The sequence below is a fragment of the Geospiza fortis genome, unplaced genomic scaffold (assembly GCF_000277835.1).
Source record: "Geospiza fortis unplaced genomic scaffold, GeoFor_1.0 scaffold138, whole genome shotgun sequence".
Classification (NCBI taxonomy): Eukaryota; Metazoa; Chordata; class Aves; order Passeriformes; family Thraupidae; genus Geospiza; species Geospiza fortis.
Window position 1 is genome coordinate 6,636,082 of NW_005054307.1, and position 16,033 is coordinate 6,652,114.

The 16,033-nt window shown below is 41.0% G+C and overlaps 1 protein-coding gene across 2 annotated transcripts in view; it reads left to right on the forward strand.

Annotated features, from left to right (window-relative positions):
• The window catches only part of CALCR (calcitonin receptor), a 70,192-nt gene that overhangs the window by 25,878 nt on the left and 28,281 nt on the right, over positions 1–16,033 (forward strand). For both annotated transcript variants that reach the window (XM_031066807.1, XM_031066808.1), the window contains one exon: positions 4,696–4,822. In XM_031066807.1, coding sequence (XP_030922667.1) covers positions 4,696–4,822 — 127 coding nt within the window. The remainder of the gene's footprint in view (positions 1–4,695; positions 4,823–16,033) is intronic.

Below are 16,033 nucleotides of genomic sequence, written 5' to 3' on the forward strand. Positions count from 1 at the left end.
AAGTGGTGCAACTGGGGATGCAGTAAGGCCTCTCTTTACCTACTGCCTTATGTTCCTTAAGAGCATGTCCAGAGCTTGCCAAGTACTGTGACTGGGGCATGGGGCAGTGAGTGGGAGCTCCAAGCTCCTGAAGAACAGGACTACCAGCATCTGAGGCTGAAGGACTGGGCTGTTGACCTGGGTAGGTCCGTACAGGATTCAGCCCTAAGAGTGAATCTGGCACTAGCGTGCAGACTGTTATCCTCATTAAAACAAAAACAGGATGCTGCTGTATCAGAATTTTAAAGGACACTGATATTCACCTAAAGCACTACAACTACTGTATGGCAGCTTAACTAGAGCATTTCAGTCTTGTTCTTTTGTGAACCTGTCTACTGTCAATTAGATGCCTCTGCCTCAACTGGCAAACAGGAAGAGTAGTAAAAGATCAAGTCCACAACATCACCACCACCAAGAATAAGAAAAATTAAATTGTTAGACTTTTCATCGATTATAAGATTCTGTAAGATTGTGAACTCCAAATAGGTGGATCCAAATACAGGCTGAGAATTCTGGTAATTTCCAAAGAGGCAATTCGATGAGTGCCTGTGACAAAACATCTTAATCAGCTACAGAGATAGCTAGAAACTCTGCTAAATGAGCTGATGAATTCCCTTCCCATCTAAGCAGATAAATAGCACAAAACCATAGCCACAGTAATGCTTTGAGAAAACTGGAAAGAGCACAGTTTCGTCTGATTTGGAATCCCATACACTGTTTTGAGTTCTTTGGGACAGTAAAGACAGGATCTGGTCACATTAGGTATGCTAAATGGACCAGCAAGGTGACTCCTTGCATCAAGCAAGGCAGGGTCAGCCTGTCTGACTCACTCTGAGCTCTGAGTCATGAGCAATGCATGATCTTGGCTGGTCCCAGGGTGCACTGAAAGACTGATCTTTGCAGCAGCCTTCCAGACAGTAAAACACCTCCTCCTCTCTTCCCTCCTCCGCTTCTCCTTCCCCTGCCATGACTAAGCCATGACACAAAGGTTACAGGGAGAAGAGAGAAAGGAATTAAACCAAAGTGCTTCATAATGGGAAGTCAAAGACAAAACCAAACTACCGCCATAGGAAAGTGAGAATGAAGCTATGTGGGAGCAGAGCTCATGTAACCTTCAGCTGTTTTCTATCATCTGGCTATGACAGCAATAGATTATTTGACCTTCAGCTGAAGGGAAGCTGTCAATCAGACAGTCCATCAGATAGCAAGAGGTGATTTCAGGCATAATAGCCTTTGACTTCAGAGGCAGTTTGCAGGGATTGCAGTTTCCCACATATAAGTTTTCGCTGGCACATTGCTTTTCAGTTCACTTTTGGATATCAAGATTCATAATGACCTGGCATCACAGATGTTGAAGCACTTTCAGAAGGGAATAATGAATCAGTAGTGATGAGCATCACTAAGCAATGCTAACTCAAGAGAAAGTATAAATAGAGTGTCTAACAGCTTCATGTACTGTCACCTTATTATAAGATTTCTATAATTGCAGAGTGAGACCCCAATATCTTATTTAATAAAACACAAAATAAAGACGTACTCCTACCTCCAAATCACTTCCAATTGAATTATTAAAACAAAGACATTTGTATAAAGACAGATGGGGAGTAAAACAAATCTATATTTGACAGAATAATAGATAGTGTGTTATGAATGCACCTGCAGTCTAATTGCTTCCATGGTTTTTAAAAGGAGTTGAAGGGTAATGGATGGAAGAACATTTTGTAAAATTTTTGGGAAGTTTTCCCCAGGGGCAAGGGAGGACATGGTACAAAGCATGAAAATAATTTGATACCTAAGCAATGGGGGAGGAGAGGAAAATAAGTGTGTAGGCATGAAAATCAAGATTCTCAGTATTTGTACATGAGAATAATGACAGATTCACAGAGCAGTTCTATGAGGAAAACATTCTAATTGTAATAGGGAAGTAGAGATAGGAACAGTAAAGTAAAGGTGACTGTGAGGTAAGAGAACCCGTCTGAAAAAGGAAATGTAGAAGACAGAATCAATGTGAAACACAGGGGAGACACAGAAAACATAGGAGACTGACACTGTAAAGAGACAATGGAGAGAGGCTGGGAGACACAAAAAGCTCACAAGTTTTAGACACAGATAACTGGCTTAGTTTTCCCTTCTTGCATACAGATTTATCAGAATCACACAGAATCACAGAATAAGGTTGGGTTGGAAGGGACCCTGAAGGATCATCAATTCCGACTCCTGGCCCTGCATAGCCCCATCCCCAAGAGTCACACCACGTGCCCAAGAATGAAGCAGAGTAGGAAGAATACAGAAAGATTGTGGGGACAATGCCAAGGAGCCTCCAAAAACATCACAAAGGAATGATTAATAACACGAAAAGGTCCAGGAAGAGAGCTAAAACAGGTCAGAGAAGGAGAAGATTGCAAAGAATTATCAAAACCAGCAGAAAGGATGAATCAAGGGTTTGGTTCCACTTTCTCCTCTTGGTGTGGACCAAGTCAGGCAAGTGTTGATGCCATTGTGATGGCAAACACTGAAGGTCAAATTAGAAAGTGAGGGTATGGAAATAAACACTAATGCTGTAGGTGGATCTTTAACATGAGAGCTGTAATCAAGGAAAAAGGGGAATACTGAGGAAAAAGGAGGGAAAATAAAACTAAGAGAGGAAGGCAGGCAGGAAAAGGAGGCTGGGCAGTGCACAAAGGCAACAAGTACTGAAGGACAGTCCAATTGAATAGATGAATAAAACGGCCAAAAGTCAAGTGGAGCAGTGAGGAAGGACAGGAATGGGAGTTAAGACACACCTACCTGGCTGAGATTATCACAAAAGACTCCCTGTACCACAAACCACATAGAAAGGCACCTCAAGAGACAAGGGTCTGCATATCTGCGGCCAGGAGCTGAAGAGATTGTTCCCAGTAATAAGGAAATTTTTTATTTCTTGGGAACAGAAGTGATGTCATACCATTTCTGTTCCCAAGGCTACAAAGAAAGACAGTGATAAGCATGTCAGAGTGTCCCCAAAAAAGTGGAGTTAAGTGGCATAGTCAAAGTATTGTGTTGAAGTAGGGGGAGAAAGGAAGACTCAGGACTGAATAAATATCACCAGAGCTTAGGAGCAGAAAAGGAACATCAAGACTAGATTTGTGAGATTTGTGACTGGGACAGATACAGGTGGAGTAAGCAAAAGAACATAGTGTGGCAAAATTAGCTCCAAAGAATGCTCTGTTTTTCTAATACCATGTCCTACAGTGAATCAAACTGAAAGTTCATGAACCCAGCCCTGTATCTGGTGCTCAGTGTTTGCCAATAGCTGATGCTAAAGGAGGGCTATAAAATGAGGGTCAAGGATACAGACATACTCTCATTCCTAGCCACCAGGATCTGCATCTCATAGACATCCTGAACCAAAGATGGTGACTTGATAAATAAGGAGGTCTAAAGAAGTGATAAGCATTGCTGGATGCTAATAACCATAACTAGAAAGATGAGCTCAAGCTAAAGGTAGAACTCCATGCAATGACTTGGAAAGTAGGTGGAAAGAAAACAAAGAATAAATGGCAGGTGACCAAGGAGCTAAAGAAGGGGAAAAAATCAAGCAAGCAAGCAAAATATGTAGAAAATAGTTCAACTGGCTAGATTATCTCTCTTTTTGAAGGGAGTGCACTCTGCATTGGCCTTCACATGCAGAGGAAAAGAAAGCCACAGCCTGTGCTCCATTCCAGACTGCAAAAGACTCATAGTGCTGAGCTTACCCCAGCAAGACAGCAGTATTTATTCGCTGTTCTTTACCCAGCAGTTTTGCCTCCTTGCTCTCAGCGGTCACTGGACAGCACAGCATTATCAAACAGCTCCATGACTGCCTTTCTGCCATCACCCTCTGTCAGCCTGGCGCTGTGCTCTGGGGCATGGAGAGCTGCAGGGGCCTTTTGCTCTGCCTCAGGGATGTAGGAGGAGGTGACATGAGGATTTGGGTATGAATTAGAAAGGGGAGATTGTTCAGGTCTGAAACTGCAGTCATGATTTCGTTTCATGAGAATTCTGAAAACTTCCCTTGTGAAACCGTGCTACCCACAATAGCATCAGTCCTACCTTCCCCAAGACCAGTGATTTAAAGAGATTTCTTCTCCTTCTGAGCAGGAAAACAACCTCTTCTGGTTTGGGATCTCAGTTGGAGTTAGAAATATGCAGGATACCAACCCAAATCCCCCTGTAATTTAAGGAGATTGCTGCCCAAATTCCCATCCTGTCTCACTACTAATTCCTGAAGTAGAAAATAATTTTCATCTGAGTATTTGAGAAATTTAGTCTCCAGGGAAGAGTTCTTTATAAAGCAATATTCCTGATATTCATTCCTTGCATCATGCGCATCTGAAAATTCTCAGGGTTCTGCTTTACCACTTAATATCTCAATTACCATGGATTAAAGAAAGGCATCAAGAGCTAAGAATGTAACTGGATAGGTCTTTAGAACATGGTCTAAAAAGCATGTGGCGCTAAACAGGTGTAAAAACAAACCCAAAAATATTTCAGAGGTTATGACCGCAATGCAAGGCATGTATTTTCCAATTATGCCTTGCCAAAAGACATTCTTGAGAGACTGTTGCCAGAAAGAGCTTGTTAAAGTGACATCAGAGAAAAAATACTAATTTACGACATGTGTTACATATTTTTCAGGAGCCTCAGCTGTCAGAGGATAACACTGCATAAGAATTTGTTCTTTTCCTATGTGCTGAACTCCATGTTTACAATTGCCCACCTCATTGCTGTCGTCCCTAACCCAGGCCTTGTAAAAAGGGACCCTGTAAGTACTGCATGACTCCTCTCCATCCTAACATCAAGTAAAATCACCATGGCCCTGCCAAAACCTAGAACTCCCATTCCTCAGCTAATGATAGCCATCTGGGAAAACACACACAGAGGGTGCAGATTCTGAGAATTTCACTCAAAATTGCTCAGATCCTTCACCAAGCAGTAAAAATCTTTGAATCTTGTACAAGCCCCAGACTTGCTCCAGCCAGCCCATCCATACAAGTATGTGCCAGACCTCCACTGCTCCCAGCAATAATTACCTGATGATTCCCAGCAAAACCCCTGGGGTGATAGATGCCTTTGGTGACTGCTTGTCCTTCTTCACAAGTCACACACTGGGGAGGGACAGGATGGAAAGAGAGATGGCTTATTCCAATACAACACACAAAAATGTCTATTTGCTGCATTTTTTAACTTGGGAGGCAGTAAATCAAAGCATTATTTACCTACCTTCACTGCTCTTAGGTAGTGATACAAATTGTGCCAGCCCCTCAGCTGATAAATGTGTTTGGCAGATCTCAGTCATCCAGCTCTGATCTTGCTCCCTAACCCAGCCATTACATTGTGCTCAGTCCTTACAGCAGCCCCAGCCAATGCGAAATTAATGAAAATGTGGTAAGCTTCATTTTAACACTAATCAGCTTGTAGTCTAATAAGATCACTCAATTATAATTCAAACATTTATCTGCCTCTAATTTCATGAAGGGAATTAAATATTAGCACCTGATATTATCCGATCACATGTGTGTCTCTCAAATGTGTGCTGATTAAGTGAGTTAATTAAAGCAGAAAATATATAGCCTAAAGAAAACATCACCAGTTTCAGAACATCACCATCATCAGAAACCATCTGGAGATTAAAAAATAGAAGAGCAGAAGAATAATTTAAAAATCACACATTTTGTTTCTCCTCATTGCATAGCATCATGTGTAGATAGCCCGTGCAACAGGCACAATGCAAATACACTTGATATTTGAAGATAAAAAGCTGGCAGATGATATCAGGCACCTAAATTGAAGTAAAATTAGTTACCTCAGGGTTAAGAATGATACTTTTTGACAGCACAAATAAATTATCTGAAACCGTATAAACTGTTGAGGGCATGGGAAGGAGTCTTGTGTTTTAAGATTTCATTAAAAAACAGTTGTTTAACAAAACTATTTGTCTAACAAAAGACACTGTCTAGTGTCTTTTGGCCTGATCTTTACTGGAAGTGAAATCTCAACACCAGTGAAGTCAATGACAGAGCTCTCAGAGGCTCCCATAGAGCCACGTAGCCACAGAACAGGTTCCAGCCCACCGAGCATCACATGATGATGTCCCCAGCCTCCATCAGCATGGCACAACCAGTATAAAAGTGACACCAGTGGTTGTCTTTAGAGGCCATGGAGCCCCAAAACGGTGCAGAGATTAATGTACCTCACTCAGCTCTCAGGTCCCTGCTCAGAATATGAAGAGGAGCCTAAATGCTCAATGTAGTCATGGAAATGACCCAAGCAGTGTCCCGTTAACAAAACTGGCTGCAGTTATTGGCTAAGTAGATGTTTTGATGAGCAAAGCCATTGCTTTGCAGTTTCTTCTTCCAAACCAAATTTGCATGTCTTTGGCCCAGGAGTGAAAGGCTGTCTACAGAGAAGGTAAAAAACTTGGGGCCAGCCAATCTAGGGTCTCTCATTTTTGTCCCACCATCAAATACAGGATGAAGGTACAGTCACTGCTTGATCTTGCCTCAAATTCTAGATTTTCCTCCCAAAAAACAGAAAAAAGAATAAAAAGGAGGTGAGGTGACCTGCTAATACATTCAAAGCCTCCCAGCCTTACCAGAAAATGTATTCTGTTACCTTAGTAACATAATAAAATTTTAGGTTTGTGATTGGGAAAACTAACAGACAGGAGCACATTTTTAACATATGATAAAATTACAGAAAATCTCTATACGGATTATATGAAAACTTAGAGGATTTATGTTTAAAATGCTAAAAAAATTACAAAAAATTTCCATAATATTTTCATGCTGATGCCTATTATCAGAGCAAATGAAAGCTCTAGAGCTTGGGTTTTTTCTACTTCTACTGCACCCTCTGCTTTAATAAGTCCATTTGAAGATTACTGCTTCTGACTTCCTCTAGTTTGCTGCACTTATCCACTTTCTACATGCACATCTTTGGAGCTTCACAGGTTCATGAATGTATGGCTCTCACCCGTTGTATATACAGAAATTCTGAAATGTGTAGATTGAATTTCAAGCAATGGAAGACTTCACTCAGATCACATAATACTGAGATTAATTTACTGGTATTTATTCTGCAAAATAATAAATATGTTTCCACGCCAATACTTCCTGCTTTTTTTTTCCTACCTAAAGTTTCACAATAGTTTTTAAATGTGAAATGCCATGGGAAAATACTTTCGGTGATTCACAATTTATGAGGATATCAACAAATCCATATAATTTTGAAAGAAGAAAGGACAATCTCTTAAATAACAAGGAGAAAAGTCAGGAGGAGCAAGAGAGGAAATTATTTCCTAATTCCAAGACAACCCCATTCTCCCTGTGACCCAGGGAGAAATTACATGAGACAATCCAAAGCATCATTTACCTGCGGACCACATCCTCACTCACATTGCTGCTAAGAGTTAAATCCTTTGAAGATCATTCTGCTCATGTAAAAGGGTAAGTCAGGCCACTTTTATAATAATCTTAACTTGCTCATTTACTTCATATTTTCTTGTTATACAATTTTCTCTCTCTCTGTTTCTCTTTCTGTCGGATTTATCTGGACCTGAAACCATGAAAAAAAAAGGATCTGAGTCCAGGTGGCCATACAAGAAATAAAGAATCAATGGACAAGAAATAAAGAATCAATGGGCAAGGTTCAAAGACATTTAAACAACGATAAACAGGAGACGTGTATAAACACTTATTTACATATACTGAAAATTTTGACTGTTGTATCTGAACTAGGAACTGCATTAATTATGCTGTTACTGGAACCACGTTCATAGGAAGAGATATCATCTATCACCTTTCTAAACGGACTGACCCACAGAAGATGGGTGATCTGTGGACAGCACAATATGTTCTCCAATAAAACGTCTTAAATAGAAATAAAACTCCTGCTGTCAAATCTCTCAAGATAGTCTTACACGTTAGATCTGTAATTTTCATTTTCTGTATTCCACAAGAGTAGTCATTTTAATTCTCATACTGATGGGAGTAAAAGGAACTGACAGCTAATGCCTGAAGGGGCAGCTCTGCCAATGAGAAACTGAGCAATTCATCAGCTCCATGGGCATCATATTTATATGCTTTTAGGTGGGGCTAAGTTTGGTTATAAATTAGTAATTTTTCTCTGTAATTATAACCTCTTCCACAAAGGCTTTTAGAGATCTTACTGTATTTTTTTGTCTTTCACGTTCTAGTAGAAATAGCTGTTCTCTATTTTCTGCAGGTTCTTCTGTAGCCTCTTCACCTTTTATGTGGTAGTTTCACCCTTGCTTCTGCCATTGTATGGTGGGAAAGTTTGAATTTTGATTGCAGTTTTATAGAGGCCATGGCAAGGGCCAGTGCTCCACTAGTAGTTCCTAGCAGCCCTGTGTGGGGTCTCATGCTTGGCCATGCTGTGTCAGAGTAAGGACACAGCATCCATTCAGGCACACTCCAATCCCACTGTCAAGTCCCATCTTGTTGCCACACAGCTTCTTTAGGCCTTGATGTATAAACAATCTGTAGACCCTCTTATATGGGTTCAGTAACAGACCTGGTATGCAAGAACCCAAAGCATTAAATTCTGTTTAATTACACACAGCATTTCATTCCCTTCTGGCAGCATCTGTAACTAGCTCAGCCCTTGAACATGAGAGGTGAGAGAATGGAGGCTGTTTTTCCCTCCTTATGTAGATGTGGATACATTTTAAAGGTCTTGAGCTAGTTTACCACTGTAGCTGATGGTGCAACATGCACTTAGTGTCTCTGGCAGGAGAACATCGTCCCTTTCCCTTTGCAAGCATTTCACTAAACTTGCTGACACTGTGGACATGAGGTGGGATGACAAGGGGCACTCAGTTATCTGTACTGCCCAAAATCCACCTCCTGGAACAAGCAAGCCTTCTAAGCACTATCTTCTAAGCTTCTTACTGCTTTCAGCATTATTACTTAGACCAAAAGAGGCTGGTGCCCACTAGCGTTAAAGTTTTAAAGCAAGGCCACGGTAGTAGCAATACTAAAATTTCTGGTGTCTTGTGGACACTAGAACACTGTAAAAAATCTCTCCATTTACAAATTAAAGTGAAAACTACAGCTGCCCAATGATGCTAGGTTTTCCTCTCTACCACAATTACAGCAAAACTGTAGAAATAAAACACTGAGCTGCGTGGACAGACGACAAGTGTAAAAGAACAGTTACTGTAATTTATGGGGTTCCAATATTGGTATTTCCCTGTTCTCAAAGGAATAGAGAGGCAATGTAAGATAAGAAAGCAAAGATTTGCAAAATTTCTGGGAAAAATGTCAATTTGGTATTTTTTACCATACGAATGTTATCTTCTCACCTCTTCTTGCTTTCATTTCCTGCTGCTCTAGCCTGGCAGAGAATGGGGGGGTTCAAAACATCTTTTTATCAAATGTGATGCTCATAAATTATACCAGTGAGGACAAATGGTAGAACTGCTGCTCCATGTGACTTATTTTCCTTAGTTGTTCCAGCAGTCCCCCTCATGGAGCAGACCTCCCTGGAAACAGCAAAGGTGGAGATCCATAAAGGAAAGGGGTGCTTCAATCTTCTGAGTTGTTTCATGTATTATATTTGGGGTAGAGATGCAGGAGGTGCCATTCTTGTTATATAATTTGATTCCTTTTTTTATGTGACTATTTCCACAACTTTTCTGTCACTGTCAAAGCCTCTCTAAAGTCTTTTATCTTAGCACATCTATTCCTCCATCCTGCTTCCATTAGATTACTTATCCTCAGCATCCATTTTTGCCACCAAGAGGTGACACAGAGCCTGGGAAGTTGTGAAATCAATAGAATGAGAGTAAGAACAGGAAGATTTGGCGCTAATGTTGCAAGTTAGAGAGAAGTTATCCCCAGTAAGAAGAATTTCTGAATTGAACAAAGCACCACATCACATTGCTGAAGTTCACAGTTGTACTGGCTGAGTCCACAAGGTGCAAGCAAGCACAGTTCCAATGTTCATGTGTCTGCAGAGGGGTGACCACAGAGGTGACAGGGAAAGGAAATTCCTACTCTATCTATCTGTGCTCTCATCCACAAAGAAAGGGAGACATGATAGCTTTTATGTAGCCCAATCCAAAGATTTTCGTGTCAAAATAACTCAGACTCTATCAGATCCCGTGTATGGCCTCTTATTTAGGAGCCTGAGTGCCATTTCCTCCAGAAATGTGTTTCCAGAAAGAACCTTGTAATGCAAAATGCATTGTTGCCCAGAAACTGAAGGCATCAAATCCCAGAGCTCATTCCCAGGTTTTCTGTCCACATCTTTTCTGCTCAGGTGAGGTAGACCTGCACTCAAATACCCAGAACAAGTCCAAATGTCTGTGAAAAGTCAGATTTAACCTGTCATTCTGCCTGGTCATTATGCATCTGCAGCATCTCTGGACCCTGAACCTCTGCCATTGTGGTAGTGAGAAGTGAGCACTCCCAGCATAGATGTTCCTAAAATCAGCAGAATCTCAGCATCCCAGATCTTGCTGTCATTCTTTTGTTTAGCCACAGTGGAAAGCACACACTTTCGCTTTATGCAAAATGAGTGAATCCATTCCAGATTTGCTGAAATTCATGACATGTCTCCAGAACTGGTGCTCAAGAAAAGTGTGCTTACTTTACCCTCAGATCTGAGCTGTAGCAGTCTCCAGAAGGCTGTCTTCCACAGTATGGAATTGTGTTCGACTTAGATGCCTTTCTGAGGCTTTTTTCATTTTTCCTTTTGGTCTTCCTAAGAGATAGGAGAGATGACAAAGTGAAGATGACGTAAACATTTGGGATAGTACCTGGGCAACCATAAGTTTCTGTCAATTGTACTGTCTCCAGTGCATCTGAGAGACTGAAAGTTAAATAGATAATAATATGCCATTAGTCCCTAGGCATAGAAAATGTCAAGTAGCCACTCCTTAAATGTCAGATCAACTAGTGCAGATGCTAACAGTTGCCTTTTGATGGATTCTATGTTACACTGCATGGACTTCTAATGAACTTCTGTTTTACACAAGGCCTCCCACATTCATAGACCATTTAAGCAGCTCAGGTGTTGATATTTCTCTGTGAATACAAAGCAATTATATCTAGAAACACTCAAGGTGTCTCTCCAAGTTTTCCTTGCAGCATGCCTTTAAAAGGGTCTAACTGATATGTGAGAAATTTGAGTATGAATTGCCCAAAAATATTTTTCAAAATCCCTCAAAACATTGGATTCTTAAAAAAATAATTCCCCTCAGAAGGACAGTACCATAGTGTTTCCAAAACACAATACTCTCCCTGATACCATGCTGTCACAGCTATTTTCCTCACTGGGATTTGTCTGATTAAACAGCAGGGCTTCCTCTAGAGGCAACTGTGTCTCAATCTGAGACAATTTACCTCACTCTAAAGCAAGTGGCTAAAACAGGTCAGGTGAATTAAATGCAGAGGGCTCATTCCCCTCCAGGGGCTCCATCATCCTGCACATCTATACCATGAAGTCACACGCGCCCTTCAATGACTGCTGTGCAGTACTGCCCATTTTCAGCCATGCCTTTGCTACCCTGTGCTTCTTGAAGGTATCTAAGACCAAACAGAAGTAGCCCGAATCAGAAGAGAAAAAAACTTGAAGGAACATCAAAGTTTTACAGCCTTTACAGATGACAGCCAAATGTGTGGAATAAGTGTATGGAAGAAGAAATAGTAATGACTTTCAGTAGGAGTTAAAAATCAAGAGGCTTGGGTTAGTCATGCACATGACCTTTAAATTTAGTTGGCAGAATGAGGTATTGGCCAATAACGGGTCAGTTGTTTGGATAATTGAACTCCTTTTCTCACCATCTCACTTCTGAGTGGCTGATGCTTTCATGTACCCAATTGACTGACTTTGCAATTTTCTGGCACCCCCTTGGCCCAACATCTTTTGAAGGGCTGGCAGCTCTACCTAGCAGCAGGTCGCCCCAGGAAAGACGCTGGATCAGCATCTGAGTACATCTAGAGAATTAAAACATTCATAAACAATTAAGGTCAGACACATCTTACATTTGGATACCTGTTTTGCAGACACATACAGCTGACCTAGTCACCCCAAGCTAAAGATAGACAAAGTTACATTCAGGGTACTATCCATCTGGCTTATTTTAGATATATCCTTTAGGATGAGGTAATTTTTACTATAATCTCCATCATCTCTGTCATTATCTTTTGATTACAGGAGAGACAAATTGGGTGTCTATATTTGATATCACAAATCCCAGTTGTATCGTTAGGAAACTCCTGGAGCATTTAACTGAATCATGAGTGGATATATCCATGTCATCAAAGTGTACCTAGTCCCCAGGAAATGCCTTTTGTAGGTCTAGGTCTTACACCTCAAACATAAGGTAGGTGCACTTGACTGTTTAGATATACTCCATGCAGACTTAAACTACCCTGGCTCAGGGCTCAATGCCCAGAGCTCAGCTATGCCTGGATGCAGATTTGAGTAACCTTGCCTTGTCCTGTCCTCCTGCACCTGGTGGCTCATGCTCGGGTGTCATGGTAGAGGACAGGTGCCTGGAATAGCAGGAGCTCTTAACCCTTTTTGTCAGGGATTGCCTCCCTCCCCTGGGAGAAGGTGGCAACAGATCCTGTCCAAATGAACATCAGCTTGCACTGTCTTGTGCTATTTTTTTTACGCAGCCCTGCCCTTGTTTTCTCTCCCTCTTTGCTGGCCTATCTGGCCTCCTCCATCAGCCAGGCTCATATCTACAATGGCTCCCTGAAAAACTGCCTCTCTCTGGCAACACCACTCAGAAACCAAGCTGATAAAACCCCCTGGGAATGGTGAGGCTGTTTTGCTTTGCCTCACACCCTGTGTCACAGTTGCCATCCTGCAGGTGAGGAGTCAGTGGCCACTGCACACTGAGACAGGGCCAGATGTGCTGTGAGAACCCCTCTGGCCCTGCAGAACTCTAAGCTGCAGTCCAGGGAGAACTATTGCTACAGCAGCCAGGACTCAAGTATGTGCAGATATAGCCTTATTAATTCTTTCCAGAATGTGTAAATCTGGGCTGGCTGCTTTGCTATAGCATAGACATGGACACGCATGCTGTTGAGAATATCCCCTGTTGTTTAATTTCATATTTTGCTGTCTTGTAACACAAAACCTGGGAGCTCTCTGAGAACTGTGTACATTTCATTCTGTAAATTCTTAAAAAGTATATTAAAACATTAATCTTCTTCCAAACCCCAGTACGCCAGGTTTCTGACTGGAACACAGTTTAATTGATGACTCATAGCAGATACATTGTATAATGGTGTGACGTTCTGATAGCCAGAGATTTACAGCTACAACACTTAGCACAGTCTTGCTTTGGAAAAAACTTTTATTGCTTATTTATGTAACATATGGATACTTGGAATTTAAGAATATTTTCATAGAATAGTGTTCTAATAGTCAGAAAAAAACACCATTTTTTAAGGCAGAGCAGTAATCAAACTTGAAGCTACTCCTTTAAAACACTAAGTTTAGAATGTTGGAGAATATGTTGTATTGCCTTCAAACTGAATTTCAATAAATCATATCTGGCCTCCATGGCAAGCTGTAATCTCTTTGAGGAGGATCCTTTGCTGCCATGCACTAGGGAGGTTTCCCAGAGGTGAAGAGGAACAAGCATAGTAAGGTCAAATATTATTTCCCTTTAAAGAAAGTGTACAGCTGTAGTGATGGCTCATATAGCTGGCTTGGTTTAAAATTGATAACCCTGGCTGGCCTCTTCTCAGCAATTCATTTTAATTGTTGGTGGGAGGCATTTCAATGGATAGTGAACTTTGGAGAAGAAATTTTTCATTATGCATGCTGAGGGGCTTTCCCATACTTGCTTTCCATAGGGCTGGCTCTCTGGAGTTGATAAGGACTGATGTAACACAGACCTCCCAGCCTGCCACCCTGAGCTCCTTTACCCAGGAGAGCACTGCAAGAATGGGCACACACAGGAATCTGTGTGACTTTACTGTGCCAAAACAGAGTCAATCCTCTTGCTCTAACTGAATTACTAGGACAAACCTTCCTCAAACAATTAGCAGGGTTATTTCATATTAAATTTTGTTATTATCATTGAAAGTGCAGTTCTGGCGTTTATGCAGTTCAAGAGTTCAAGACTAGCCCCGGTGCGCGTAAGTGGTGCAGTTAATGGTGCAGTTTTCTGTCCATAAGCTATTAACCAATAACCAAGGAGAGCCTTAACAGAGAAATGACAAGCACATGTGATGAGAGGCTGCTGGATTAGCTGAGGAGAGCATTATGCCAATTAGATTATTGTGCAATTGCAGGGTCCTTCATAGGCAGATGGACCTCTGGGACTCCTTTGGCAGGACTGGAACATTAAAAATGTTTATAACATGCCAGTGTGCCCTGCAAAACATCATAGACACTGTTTCTATCTCTTTCTTGTAAAAGGAGAGTAAATTGTTTTATTTCTCTTCTGGAAAATATTCCAGAATCCTTTTGAAGTGCTTTTGTTGCATACTGCAGCTGTGGTGTTTAGAAGATTTCCGTAACTCTCTGCAAGATTTGCAAGCAAGAGGAATATGACTGACTCTATTCCTATTGACCCCTTTTGCCCCTGAGTAATTAGGCCACAACCATTGCAGTCATTGGAGTTTGCTTTTATGAGGAAGGAAAATCAGCAATAATGGACACTTTTTTTCTTGGATGCTGTCCTGCAGATCTGTAGAGAACTTTTCTCAGTTTCTGTGCCCATCAATGCAATGCAAACACGTGGCCAGAGGCAGCCTCCTTGCTCGCAGACTGAGCTTCTTTCCACACTGCATTCTGCCAAAAGAGGTTCATTCTTGGCCATCCTTCCAGAAGCACAGAAGGAGCTGCTTTTTTAAGGCTGACTTTGAGGGCTGGTAATTTTTTCCTGATAAGTTTTTCACATTTACCCTTGCTGTAGCCATCAACAGGACAGTGCAGGACAGTGCTGTCTGTTTCCAGGCTGTCAAAAAGTGGAATATTTGTTATTCTTTTGTTCAGGAGACCAACCTGAGCAGCAGCTATGGAGCTGCACTAGAAAGGACCTGCTATTTCCTCTTAGCCTGTGCTGCTCATGAATTAAAACCCACTAGCTTCAGTCACATGCACACCTGGTCGCAGACTGAAAAGCTCATGACTTTTAACTCCCCTTGGGAGTGTGAAGTTGCTGCAATAATCCTTTCCTGGATTTCACTGTGCTGCATATTGTACAAGACACAGCAAGGACAGAGCCTCTGCCTCAAAGAACTTACAACAAAACTTTTGTCTTCAGCAGAAGATAAACTTCCTGAATATGTTTTTTTCTCAAAGTTAACAGTCATAAAATCCTAGATCTTGGAATGGTTTGGTTGGAAGGGACTTTAAAGATCATCCAATTCCAACAGCCCTGCTGTGAGCAGAGACACCTTCCCTTAGACCAGGTTCCTTAGAGGCCCACTCAACATGGTCTTGAACACTTGCACAAATAGGGAGTCTACAACCCCTCTGGGCACCCTGTTCGAGTGCCTCACCACCCTTATAGTAAAAATATCAGTCTTTATAAATTACAAATATATATTAAATATATATATATATATATATATAATATAGTAAAAATTATAAATTATAATAAAGAAAACAATCCATTATCAAGCATTGCACAGGTGGAAAACTTGCTTCTGTATCATCTTGCAGTTTTATTTTACTTGTTTCTGTAAAAATAAACACCATATAAAAGTTACTATTTTTGCTATTTTCTCAGTTAAGATTAATGTACTCCAAGGTGTTGGTTGCGTTTGTTGTGTTTTGTTTTTATCAATCCAATTCTTATCAGTAAAAGGTTCTCTTTTACTGAAAAATCTCTTTTACTTGCTCTGACCAAAGAAAAGCAGTTTCTTTACTGTCAGAAAATATTTCCATTGCATCACTTAGCCATAGCTGAAACACACTGCATTAGTTACCTCATCCAAAGCAGACTGATTCTTGTTTCCCTCTGAATAATGAATATAAC